Consider the following 14112-nt stretch of genomic DNA (forward strand, 5'->3'; position numbering starts at 1 on the left):
TACATGTATAATGCAAAATGACATCAAAATGACATATGTTTCAATAGTTTTGTTTTGCCCTTATTGCATTTTGCTTTTAAAAGATATATAGGAATGATAATGTCACTGTATCTATCATGGATAGTATTTTAACTCTTCAAAAATATTTGCCAGTCATTTGCAATTTTGCGCCTGTCCCAAGTCAGGAGCCTCTGGCCTTTGTTAGTCTTGTATTTTTTCTAATTTTAGTTTCTTGTGTATAATTCAGAGTTTAGTATGGCGTGCATTATCACTGTACTAGTATACATATTTTTTAAGGGGCCAGCTGAAGGACACCTCCGGGTGCGGAAGTTTCTCACTACATTAAAGACCTATTGGTGGCCTTCAACTGTTGTCTACTCTATGGTCGGGTTGTTGTGGATTTGACACATTCCCCCTTTTCCTTTCTTAATTTTATTTGCTCAACCTGACATACTTCAGATACATAAAGGACTTTGTTTTAGTTTGTCACATTTTATTGTGTCTGTCCACAGAAGCAGCTTGTACGAATGGATTTAGTCTTCATAAAAATGGTACAACGAATGGTGTTGCTAATGGTGTACAGGCTGCAGCCGCTGCTGTGATGAAGGCAGAATAAGAAGTGGATGCTAAATATAGATCTTTTAAAAGGTAAACTTGGGTTTCCAGGAAACAATTTTTTGAGAGATATGATAGGTTTGGGAAACCAGAAATTGTTACTTCTGTCAATGATTGTGGGTTCTTTTATTTTCATGGGTTAATTTTCATAGAATAAGGAAAATGTATATTTGTGAAAATTAACTTCGTTGTTTAGCCAAACTCTTTATACAAAACTATAAAAAAAATAATTTCAGTGAATATTCAAATTAGTGATTTACCAATACACACAAAATCCACATTTGTATTCAGTAATATCCACTGTATATTATATGTAATTTTGAATTTAAATGGAAGCATTAAATTATTTTGATATAAAAAGATTTTTATTTTGTAAAAGTATCTAGAAAATAAAATTCAATTGACATATTATGACTGTAGTTTTTCTATTTTGTAAACCAAAAAATATATGGTTGCTTAAAGTGTCTTTACTCAGTTTCATAGATTTGAAGAAATGATTTATCAATTTTATGCACAAGCTGGATAATAAAGGCTTACCACAGGCAGTTGAGATACTTAAGAAGAAAGCTAACAGTTATTTTGAGAAAGAACATTATTCTAAGGCTATTTACTTATATAACCAAGCCGTAGCTAGATCTTCTAATTCATCTGTGTTGTTTGGGAATAGAGCAGCAGCTTACATGAAAAGAAAATGGTAGGTTGCTATGGTTATGACTTGATTTAAATGACACATTTTGAAATTGAAGGGCCATTTGCAGTTAATGTTTTATCCATTAAGGAATAAACAAGTTCAAACATGAAATAGACATGTAAATTTGGGCTGAACATGGTCTAAATATATTTCTCTTTCACCAAAAGTTTCATTTCTGCAAATTTGTTGTTTAAGTAAACAAGGACATCAAAAGCACTATTTTGTGTCGGAGTAGATCTTCTTTTACATACATTCTAAATTGAAAGGAGTAAATAGTGTCTGACACCTTAATAAATAATTTATATATTTGAAAGACAACACAGTTTAAAATTCCAGTTTTCCTCGTCACATGTTTATTACATGTATGAGGTTTAGAATGTCAACTGGTAGAGGGAATTCTCAAATCTTTCAATTTCATTGGTATTTTTTGTTGAAGAGGGGTAAATAGCCTCATTTGCAGATTGATACTCTCATAAAACTCACTTCTGATTAGTTGAAATTTTAACCTTTTAACCTTTAATATTTCAGGGATGGTGATTTATATGCAGCATTAAGAGACTGTCATAGTGCTTTACAATTAGATCCAAACCATTTGAAAGCTCATTTTCGATTGGCTAGATGTTTGTATGAGTTGTCATGGCCACAGGAAGCTTATGATTGTTTACAACAATTTAAAAATAAGTGTCCAGACTATGCAAAAAGTAATGCATGTGAAGCTTTAGACAAAGACATTAAAGCAGCCATTAGCTCTAATGCAGGTAAGTAACAGAGTTCCATGAGGGTTTGGATTGGAGGAAAATGGAGAAAAATGGAGAAAACAATAAGAAAAGTGAATAATGAGATGGATAAATATAAAGAATAATGGATAAAAAAAAAATGAATAATAGAGAAAAATGGCTTATGGTAGAAATTAAACAATAAAGGAATGAAAACTTTATATAACTCAATTATTTTTGTTCTCTGACTATAGACTTTTAGAGAAATGCTTTTTTGTCTTGTAAGAAAAAAAAATGAAAGAAGCAGAAACATTTTTTGTTATACAAAAGGTTAAGAAGATACCTTAATAAAAATATAAAAAAAATATATAAGTAGAAGAAAGGTAGAAAAGTCCATTGTCAAAAAAAAAAAGAGGAACAACAATCGACAAAACACTGCACTGACAACTAAAATTATTTATTGAATTCCATATGGTTGAAGAGTTTATAGTAACCGATAGTTGTTTACATACATCTTACACATTCTTTGACTCTGTTTGGATAATTAATTTGATGAAAATCATTTATAGCACATCATTCTGCATATTTTTTATTTGTAACAATAGATGATAAAGACCCAGATAATGCTGTAGATCCACAGGCTGCTATGAGAAAGAAGTCCTTCCCAATATCTGACCAGGAGAAATTATGGCGGGAAGCAGCCTTTGACCATGAGTCCAGGTTCTGTGGGCATTGCAATACAACTACAGATATAAAAGAAGCTAATTATTTTGGAAGGTATAATTTATTTGAATTTACTGTAATAAGAGCGTTATGCTTGCAGTAAATTCAGTTAATACTGTCAAGTCTGGTAATTTCATATGTCCTGTAAATTGACATAACATTTGCTAAAGAATTTATTGGATGCATCCGGATATAGACCTTAAGGCAACTTTTTATAAGACGGCAAAAAATGTTTCTCATTGTATAATGCTATCATGTCGTTGTTGTCATCCAAGACACATTTAGTTTCCTGACAATAACTTTAGTTTTAGTGAATAGATCTTTATAAATATTTACCACTTCCACTAAAGGAAGATTATATGATTGATTTTGGGTGTTATGGTTTTCTGGTCAATGGACAATTAAGACAATTCAAAAGCATTGTAAGGGAGGTAACTCAAAAACATTTAACATACAGTGTTGGGTATGTACAGACTTACCTCCCTTACACTACTTGTAAACTATGTATATAGAAATGTCAGGTTTTGGACTAATTGCAAAAAAGGGGGGGGGGTGTAGTAGTTTTCAAATTTTTTCCCCCCAAATTTCTCAAATTTCAAATTTTTGAAAAGTTTGAAGAAGAAATCTGTAATTGCACAAATAGATATGTAAGATCTTGACATTTGTTTTGTGTCAGAAACTCATATTATGTCAAAAATTTGATCACAATCGAAATTCAGAGCTGTATCAAGCTTGAATGTTGTGTCCATGCTTGCTCCAACTGTTCAGGGTTCGACCTTTGTGGTCCTATAAAGCTGCGCCCTGCAGAACACCTGGTTAATTGTTAAAGGAATTGAGGTCAAGATGTTAACTAAGATATATAGTATGTACAGTGTACTTTTGATATTATGGGAAGATATATTGAACATGTAATATAAATATAGAAAATGATAATCTCATTGCTTTGTAGGTGATCTTAATCTTGTGTTCTTCAGCCAAAATCAAAAGCACCTCTAGATAGCTCTTTATATTGTAGAAATATATTTCAAATTGTGTTACATATATACTTTATATAACTAACTTTTTGCCTGTAAAACAAAATTTAACACAGTGACTGTAAATTCAGAAATTTGCAACATTTTATTATTGCAAAGAATCACGTCACGAAAGGTTTTGCAAAAACAAAATTTAATACAGCAGTTTTTGAAGTTGTAATAAATAATCTTACATTTCTTTGTTCAACAATGAAAATTTTGTAAAAGTACAGTATATCATGTTAATATTTGCAGCAATGGTCAGTATATAGTAGCAGGATCTGATGACGGTTCTTTCTTTATATGGGAGAAGAATACTACAAATATTGTACGGGTATTAAAAGGAGACGACTCTATAGTAAATTGTCTACAGCCACATCCAAGTCATTGTTTGTTAGCCACCAGTGGAATAGATCCGGTGGTACGATTGTGGAGTCCTTTAGCAGAGGTATATTTGCATTTTGTGATCAATTGATTGGTTGATTAATTGATGTATAGAGGCAAATATTACATTTATATTCAGATTAATTACTTGTAAGATACATATCAATAGACTTTGCTTTGTACTGGAAGGACAGTGATGCAAATTGATTATGTACAAGTTAGACTGTTTTCACCATGTGATATAGATTTTTATTTGTCTTTGTTTTCAACTTTATGCGTTCATAGGATTTTGGTTTTAGATGTCATTTTAAGGCATTATCTTTTCTCAAATTATCCAGATTTATTTTCTTATAAGGATGTAAATTCTGGATTAGAAAAATTTACAACAATTTTGAATTTGACTTTGTACTGCACTAAGTTAAGTTTTGATGCAAAATGGACAAATGTTAAAACATAAAGACTATGTTTTAGTTATGCTATTTTAGATCTTCTCTGTTTTTTATTTGATGGGTCCCCATGAAGTTTTCAGAATAGAGAATTATGGGGAAATGTGCAGAATAGAGAGCAATGAAATTAAAGAACAGAGAAAAATAGGCAAAAAAGATAAAGAATAGATATTTATTTAAGCTCTACTAAGTTATTTTAATTTAATTTTAATTCTGAAATAAATTGAAAAGGTAGTCTGCAATAATTTTAAATTAAGAATGACTAACATTTTATCTTTCAGGATGGTTCAAAGAATGAAAGAGAAATTGATAACTCAGATGACGCAGCATTAGCCAATCAAAAGAGAATGAATGCTGACCCCTTAGAGGTCATGCTAATGAACATGGGATACCGGATCACTGGAGTGTTTGATGTAGATGAAGAAGAAGAACAGAGAGGTTACCAAGGGGTCAATTGTCGACCCAGTTGAGTTGCCTTGATTTATAGAATAATAATTTAAGACAGTTTATTAAGTTTAAAACTTGTTTTTGTATATGAATTGTTATTGTGATGTTGTTAAACCAGATTATGATACATAATTATTTAAATGGCTGTATAACAGTATTTCCTCCCCAGTATGAGAGCCTCATTGCTCTATAGATTTTTGTAATCTCCCTTTGCTTATTCAATGTATGACAAGTCTGGATCATACATATGTTTTGAAGTAAAAATTGAAGAGGTCATTGATCCATGCTTTCTTTTAATTTGAATAGAAGAAAGAAAATCAAAATGTATACATAATTAGGTATTGTTTTAATTCCTAATGGATTTTGTATTTTTGATTATAAATCATAATTAATTCAAAAATATGTGCAGGAAATAAACATTGTTATTTTAATCCTTTTTGAAAACAAATTTGTGAAAATGTAAACAATTTGTATTTTCATTTACTATTTGTATTCTTGAAATATTCTTCTATATATCAATTTATATAATTCTTACTAAAATTTGCTCAAAATCTCTCTGTTTTTTGTATCTTTGTAAAATGATATACTTGCTTGAAATGATATGTGTCAGATATAAGATATTTTTGTCGGAGGGAAGTAATAAAATCATTGTTTTTGCTTTCAAGCACACATTAAAAAAAAGAATGATCTAGACAAAAGCTCAACAGAAAATATAACTGTTTATAATCATAAAAAAAGAAAATACAGTTAACTCTTAATATTTGAATCTCTTTTGTAAAAATTGATCCCCTATCTCAAAGTAAAATATTTCATAGATGTCCTAGATTTTCAATTTTATTTTCTCCCTTTATCCCAAAATTCCTTTTATAACCTTTAAAAAATTTCAACAGTATGCTCAAGTTTGATGTATTTGCTATAAGCAGTTTTTTTTTAAGGTATCTTATATTAAAATATGTTCAATTTTTAAGAATACTAAATTCAATTCAACTATATCAATTTAAATGTTGAAGATATATATCATTACATATCCCATATTCTTTTCTCAACCAGTTGATATTTTTTTTGAATACTAATGTATTAATAAATTTTTCTTGGTTTTGTCATTTGTCAGTATTTGATTATGTTAAATTTTCTTGGATTTTTCTTGTTTTTTTTTCTGTTGAGATATATTACCAAAAATACATGTATAATGCACATGTTTAAGCATCCATTTTATTAACAAATAATAAAATAAAATCTATGCTGCTTATGAGCATGACAGGAAGTGTGTTTATAAATTGTTTATAAAGAACAGTAATTGTAAATCCAGAATTTATTGCTTTTATTTATTATTATAATATAATATTTTATTGAAAAGCACTTTACGCCCATATGGGCCAATGTCTTAAAACATTATACATAATATACAGTTTACATATATAAAACAATGAAAATAAACACAGCAGACACTTTGAATTATAATCCTTGTCTTTCTCTAAAACAACATATGTATATATATATAAGAGATTAAAATTATATCAAGGACTCCCTGCCCTCAGTCTTAGTGACTTTTTTAAAAAGGAGTCTTATTTGCAAGTGTCCTGTTTAGTTTCAGGATTGGAATATGTTTTAGTTTAACTACATCATTTAAGTTATTACATTTATTTTCATTTAAACATTCTTTTTTTAATTGTTCATTTATTTTACATTTAAAAAAGAAATGAAACTCATTATCTAGTACATCACAATGTGTATATATAGTCTTAAATCTCGGAATTTTCCTATATCTACCAGTTTCTATTTATAAACAGTGGTCACTTATTCGAAATTTACAAATTAGTTGTCTATAAAGACAAAAATGGGAGGCAAATCAATTTTTTTCAGTTAACTTTGTATAAAAGTTTTAAATATGAAGTTCAATAAATGTTATAATAATTCTGAGACATTTTTAAAATTCGGAAATGATATAGAATTTTAATGAAGAATGTGCTAATTTAGTTTGTTTCAATTTAAAATGAAGTCTTATTGTCTTTTGTTTTGATTTTGTTCTTAGTTTTTAAGAAAGTTTTTTCCATTTACATTTTTAAAGATGAAAACAAGGAAAATGTTCGCTATTAAACATAAGATGTAAATAAGTAAATTTGTGTGAAGTGTTCTAGCAATTATACTACATCTCTTGAAGCGATAGAAAGTACTTTAGAAAATTGAACAGATTTTTTTGTTATATAAAAAAATGATAAGGAAAAAGAGATATGAAGGATACCAAAGGTACATTAAAACTCATAAGTCACAAATTGAAGAAATCATGAAAAAAATTGAAGCTTATAAAAATAGGATTCATTTTATCTGTTCACCCTTCAGCTTATTTTAATTGGACCATAATATTTTTGTCATTGTATTTGTCACACATTTTTTTTATTCATTACTTTGCAGTTGATTTCGTTTAAGTAAACCAATCAAACTGAAATTTTATCAAAATAATCATTGCCTCTAATTAAGTGTTTTGAATGAAAATTAGTCACAAAGGGACAAACAAAAAAAAGTACATATTCTAATACCTTTCCTTCTGTATACTTCTGTGTGTTATATATCAAGGGTTTGTTAAAGCATATAATGTTTTTAAATATATAATGGTACTAATAATATTTGACAAAACTATAAATCAAGATTAAACTTGTATGAAGCACATACTCCCTATTGTATACCACTATAAACCTGTATGTAATGTGTTTGATTCAGTGATAGACACCTATGACAATTACAATGTCTTGGACAAATTATAAATAGTATTAGCTATGTGATCATGTTTTATTCAGTTGTTTTACTTTGTACCAGGAAGGTATAATTTCAACATATTATTTTAATTGCCATGCTTGCAGATTATTTGTAATAAAAAGCTTTGATTAAAAGCTACAAATAAAGAAATTATCATGTGTTGTTGTTTTGCATTTTAATCATTTCCATTAAGTTTTACCCTTGTCTGTCTGTGCATTCATCACATATGTCCCGAAAATTGGCTTCCATCCTCTAACTATAGTTTTCCTTGCCCAAATGTTAAACGTGAACTGTAGTTGTAAGATCAAACAATTGAAATAGTTTTATCAAGTGGACGTTTTATTTAGGAAAAACGTATCGTTAAAAAGGAAATTAAGAATAATACCAAACTCTGAGAAAAATTCAAAACAAAACCTAATCAAATGGCAAAATCAAAAGCTCAAACACATCAAACTAATGAATAACAACTGTCTTTAAACCATTCCAAAACATTTCCTTCTAGGTTTGTGGTACAAATAGTAGACTCATTCCTCACCATCTTATTAGTCTATGAACCAGCGTTAAATAGATATATATATCAATCATACTATTTACTCTGACCTTGACTGACACTATATTTATTTTTAAATCACTATGGTTATGAGCAGAAATCACTTCCAACATGATATGCTAAAAGTTATAGGGTATTTTGTGTACTGGAAAATTGTCCCAATCAATTATGGTACTTAACCTTTGACCAAACTATTATATCCTAGAGGCTAGTCCACAACTTTAAATTGTTATGGGAAAAGGAATAAATTGCAAACAATCCAAACTATTTGTCTGAAGAACTTAATAAAGTTTGTTAAGTGTTTTATACGATGTTGATTCACCTTTTACAAGGGTTCTCTACTCAATAAATGATTTGTCCATTCGATGTATGAAAACAACTCGACAACTAGTTAGGAAAAGAATCTTGCAATACATGGAATGTGTACCTAATTGCATGTACATTGCAAACAATTCCACTGACATAGCAGAAGGGATATATAGTTAGGTCGGGTTCTTTTGTAATTCCGACCAAATACGTATATAATGGGCTGGCCCATTTGAGTATTAAAACCATGTTGGAATTTGGCCAATAGCCTCTAACTTCGTTCTCAGGCATACGCAGCTCGTTCTCTGACCAAAATGGGAACAAGTTTCTTTTTCAAATTTCAAATTTTTGTTGTCTGAAATATGATGTATCTTTTATATTAAAATTCTTTAGCAAGAGTAAATTTAAACCACTTTTTATATGACCGCAAACATTTTTTCAGTCGTGTATTGATATAACGTTGTCTTAGTCATCGGTTTCCGAAGACGGATTGTTTCCGGATAATAGCTTTGATATGAGTAAATAGGAATCACAATGTTTATAACCACAAAAGGAAGGTTGGGATTGATTTTGGGAGTTATGACCCTAACAGTTTAGGAATGAGGGCCCAAATAAGCATTTTTGTAGTTTCCAGACAATATCTTGTGTTTAAGTTTATGAATCTCTCTGATATTATACCACAAGCTTCCATACTACAAAGGGATGGTTAGTAATGCCTTTTGGGGGTTATGGCTGAAACAATTTAGGAATTTAGAATGAAAAGGAGAAAACAAGGGTTTTCAGCTCACCTGGCCCGAAGGTCCAAGTGAGCTTTTCTCATCACTTGGCGTCCGTCGTCTGTCGTCGTCGTCGTCCGTCGTCGTTAGCTTTTACAAAAATCTTCTCCTTCTGAAACTACTTGGCCAAATTTAACCAAACTTTAGCACAATCACTATAGGAGTATCAAGTTTAAAAAACGTGTGGCGTGACCCAACCAACCAACCAAGATGGCCGCTATGGCTAAAAATAGAACATAGGGGTAAAATGCAGTTTTTGGCTTATAACTTAAAAACCAAAGCATTTAGAGCAAATCTGACTTGGGTAAAATGGTCAAAATCTAACTGTCCTGAAGTTTTCAGATGAATCCGACAACCAGTTGATGGGTTGCTGCCTCTGAATTGGTAATTTTAGGGAAATTTTGCTGTTTTGGGTTATTTATCTTGAATATTATTATAGATAGAGATAAACTGTAAACAGCAATTATGTTCAGCAAAGTAGGATTTACAAATAAGTCAGCATGACCAAAATGGTCAGTTGACCCCTTTAGGAGTTATTGCCCTTTATAGTCAATTTTTAACCATTTTTGTAAATCTTAGTAATCATTTACAAAAATCTTCTTCTCAGAAGCAACTTAGCCAAATTAAACCATACTAGGCCACAATCATCATTGGGGTATCTTGATTATAAATTGTGTCCTGTGACCCAGCCAACCAACCAAGACGGCCGCCATGGCTAAAAATAGAACAGAGGGGTAAAATGCAGTTTTTGGCTTATAACTCAAAAACCAAAGCCTTTAGAGCAAATCTGACATGGGGGTAAAATTGTTTATCAGGTCAAGATCTATCTTCCCTGAAATTTTCAGATGAATTGTACAACCCTTTGTTAGGTTGCTGCCCCTGAATTGGTAATTTAAAGGAAAATTTGCAGTTTTTGGTCATTATCTTGAATATTATTATAGATAGAGGTAAACTACAAGCAGAAAAATAATTTCAGCGAAGTAAAATTTACAATTAAGTCAACAGGTACAAATTGGTCAGGTGACCCGTTAAGGTGCTATTGCTCTTTATAGTCAATTTTTAACAATTTTTCGTAAATCTTAGTAATCTAAAAACCTTCTTCTCCGAAACTACATGGCTAAATTAAATAAAACTTGGCCACAATGATCATTTGGTATCTAGATTAAAAACCGTGTCCGGTGACCCAGCCAACCCACCAAGATGGCCGCCATGGCTGAAAATAGAACATAGGGGTAAAATGCAGTTTTTGGCTTATAACTCAAAAACCAAAGCATTTATAGCAAACTGACATGGGGTAAAATTGTTTATCAGGTCAAAATCTCTCTGCCATGTAGTTTTTAGGTTTATCGGAAAATCTGTTGTTGGGTTGCTGCCCCTGAATTGGTAATTTTACGGAAATTTTGATGTTTTTGGTTATTATCTTGAATATTATTATAGTTTAAGAGATAAACTGTAAACAGTAATAATGTTCAGCAAAATAAGATTTACAAATAAGTCAGCATGACCAAAATGGTCAGTTGACCCCTTTAGGAGTTATTGCCCTTTATATTAAATTTTTAGCCATTATTCGTAAATCTTAGGAATCTTTAACAAAAATCTTCTTCTCAGAAGCAACTTAGCCAAATTAAACCATACTAGGCCACAATCATCATTGGGGTATCTTGATTATAAATTGTGTCCAGTGACCCGGCCAACCAACCAAGATGGCTGCCATGGCTAAAAATAGAACAGAGGGGTAAAATGCAGTTTTTGGCTTATAACTCAAAAACCAAAGCATTTATAGCAAACTGACATGGGGTAAAATTGTTTATCAGGTCAAAATCTATCTGCCATGTAGTTTTCAGGTTTATCTGAAAATCTGTTGTTGGGTTGCTGCCCCTGAATTGGTAATTTTGATGTTTTTGGTTATTATCTTGAATATTATTATAGTTTAAGAGATAAACTGTAAACAGTAATAATGTTCAGCAAAATAAGATTTACAAATAAGTCAGCATGACCAAAATGGTCAGTTGACCCCTTTAGGAGTTATTGCCCTTTATATTAAATTTTTAGCCATTATTCGTAAATCTTAGGAATCTTTTACAAAAATCTTCTTCTCAGAAGCAACTTAAACAAATTAAACCATACTAGGCCACAATCATCATTGGGGTATCTTGATTATAAATTGTGTCCGGTGACCCGGCCAACCAACCAAGACGGCCGTCGTGGCTAAAAATAGAACAGAGGGGTAAAATGCAGTTTTTGGCTTATAACTCAAAAACCAAAGCATTTAGAGCAAATCTGACATGGGGGTAAAATTGTTTATCAGGTCAAGATATATCTTCCCTGAAATTTTCAGATGAATTGTACAACCCGTTGTTAGGTTGCTGCCACTGAATTGGTAATTTAAAGGAAAATTTGCAGTTTTTGGTCATTATCTTGAATATAATTATAAATAGAGGTAAACTATAAGCAGAAAAATAATTTCAGCGAAGTAAAATTTACAATTAAGTCAACAGGTACAAATTGGTCAGGTGACCCGTTAAGGTGCTATTGCTCTTTATAGTCAATTTTTAACAATTTTTCGTAAATCTTAGTAATCTAAAAACCTTCTTCTCCAAAACTACTTGGCCAAATTAAATAAAACTTGGCCACAATGATCATTTGGTATCTAGATTAAAAAATGTGTCCGGTGACCCAGCCAACCCATCAAGATGGCCGCCATGGCTGAAAATAGAACATAGGGGTAAAATGCAGTTTTTGGCTTATAACTCAAAAACCAAAGCATTTATAGCAAACTGACATTGGGGTAAAATTGTTTATCAGGTCAAAATCTATCTGCCATGTAATTTTCAGGTTTATCGGAAAATCTGTTGTTGGTTTGCTGCCCCTGAATTGGTAATTTTACGGAAATTTTGATGTTTTTGGTTATTATCTTGAATATTATTATAGTTAAGAGATAAACTGTAAACAGTAATAATGTTCAGCAAAATAAGATTTACAAATGAGTCAGCATGACCAAAATGGTCAGTTGACCCCTTTAGGAGTTATTGCCCTTTATATTAAATTTTTAGCCATTATTCGTAAATCTTAGGAATCTTTTACAAAAATCTTCTTCTCAGAAGCAACTTAGACAAATTAAACCATACTAGGCCACAATCATCATTGGGGTATCTTGATTATAAATTGTGTCCGGTGACCCGGCCAACCAACCAAGACGGCCGTCATGGCTAAAAATAGAACAGAGGGGTAAAATGCAGTTTTTGGCTTATAACTATAAAAACAAAGCATTTCGAGCAAATCTGACATGGGGGTAAAATTGTTTATCAGGTCAAGATATATCTTCCCTGAAATTTTCAGATGAATTGTACAACCCGTTGTTAGGTTGCTGCCCCTAAATTGGTAATTTAAAGGAAAATTTGCAGTTTTTGGTCATTATCTTGAATATTATTATAAATAGAGGTAAACTATAAGCAGAAAAATAATTTCAGCGAAGTAAAATTTACAATTAAGTCAACAGGTACAAACCAGCAAGATAGTCTTAAGATCGACGACTCTACTGTTGAAGATGTTCAACAATTCACCTATCTGGGAAGTATTGTCAGTACAACAGGAGGCACAGACGAAGACATATCGGCAAGAAAAAAGAAAGCACAACAGGTATTTTCCATGCTTAAACCTGTTTGGAGGAGTAATGCTTTAAGAACTAGCACTAAGTTAAGGATATTTACCACCAATGTCAAATCTGTACTCTTATACGGATCAGAAACCTGGAGAGAAACAGCTGAATCCATCAAATCTATCCAGACTTTTGTCAATAAATGTTTGAGAAACATCCTCAACATCAGATGGCCAAACAAAATTTCCAACAATGTGCTATGGAGAAGAACCAAACAACAGCCAACAACCCAGACCATAAGAGCAAGAAAGTGGAAGTGGATCGGGCATACCCTAAGAAAGAAAGACACGCACATTACTAAGCAAGCCCTAGAATGGAACCCCCAAGGACATCGAAAAAGGGGAAGGCCAAAAAACACCTGGCGCAGGGGACTAACAACCGAGCTGAGTAAAATTGGGATGGCCTGGAAAGAAACAAAACGAATAGCCATGGACAGGAAGAAATGGAGAGAAACTGTAGTCGCCCTATGTCCCCCTTGGGACGAAGTGGATTAAGTCAAGTAAGTTTTACAAAAATCTTCACCTCTGAAACTACTGGTTTAAATTAATCCTAACTTGGCCACAATCATCTTTGGGGTAATTAGTTTTAAAAATGTGTGGCGTGACCCGACCAACCAGCCAAGATAGCCACCATGGCTAAAAATAGACCATAGGGGTAAAATGCAGTTTTTGGCTTATAACTTATAAGTACAGCTCTTTGTAAGAACCATGCAGGGTGCCATATACATGTGATTTATGAGGGTTTCAGATTTTATCTATAAATGGCATAGAAGAAGCAATAACTGAAACCTGCTAAAAAATAAATATGAGTGGGAAAAAATGAGTGGTTGCCATGGTAACGGACACTCTATTTTTTGGTTGCGAGGCATAGTAAAATCTTTCAAAAATCAACCAAATCACTACAATTGAGAGCCTGATTAGGAATAGAATCAAGCATTTTTCAATAATTTTCATATGTAACAGTGATACAACTTTGTTTAAGCATCATTTTAGTTAAGATTGCATGTAAATCAAATTTGTAAATTTTTGGAAAA

At 31.5% G+C, this 14112-nt stretch overlaps 2 protein-coding genes across 2 annotated transcripts; both read left to right on the plus strand.

Annotated features, from left to right (window-relative positions):
* Nucleotides 1–1124: 1124 nt before the first annotated feature.
* LOC134686558 (WD and tetratricopeptide repeats protein 1-like) lies at nt 1125–5684 on the plus strand. The gene is made up of 5 exons (XM_063546230.1): nt 1125–1309; nt 1835–2064; nt 2628–2799; nt 4014–4206; nt 4870–5684. The coding sequence occupies exons 1-5, from the start codon at nt 1125–1127 to the stop codon at nt 5056–5058; spliced, it is 969 nt and encodes a 322-aa protein (XP_063402300.1). The 3' UTR covers nt 5059–5684.
* A 1563-nt stretch (nt 5685–7247) lies between these two features.
* On the plus strand, nt 7248–13573 carry LOC134686561 (uncharacterized). The gene is made up of 2 exons (XM_063546233.1): nt 7248–7282; nt 12892–13573. The coding sequence occupies exons 1-2, from the start codon at nt 7248–7250 to the stop codon at nt 13571–13573; spliced, it is 717 nt and encodes a 238-aa protein (XP_063402303.1).
* The last annotated feature ends 539 nt before the right edge of the window (nt 13574–14112 follow it).

The sequence above is a fragment of the Mytilus trossulus genome, chromosome 10 (genome assembly GCF_036588685.1).
Source record: "Mytilus trossulus isolate FHL-02 chromosome 10, PNRI_Mtr1.1.1.hap1, whole genome shotgun sequence".
Taxonomy (NCBI): Eukaryota; Metazoa; Mollusca; class Bivalvia; order Mytilida; family Mytilidae; genus Mytilus; species Mytilus trossulus.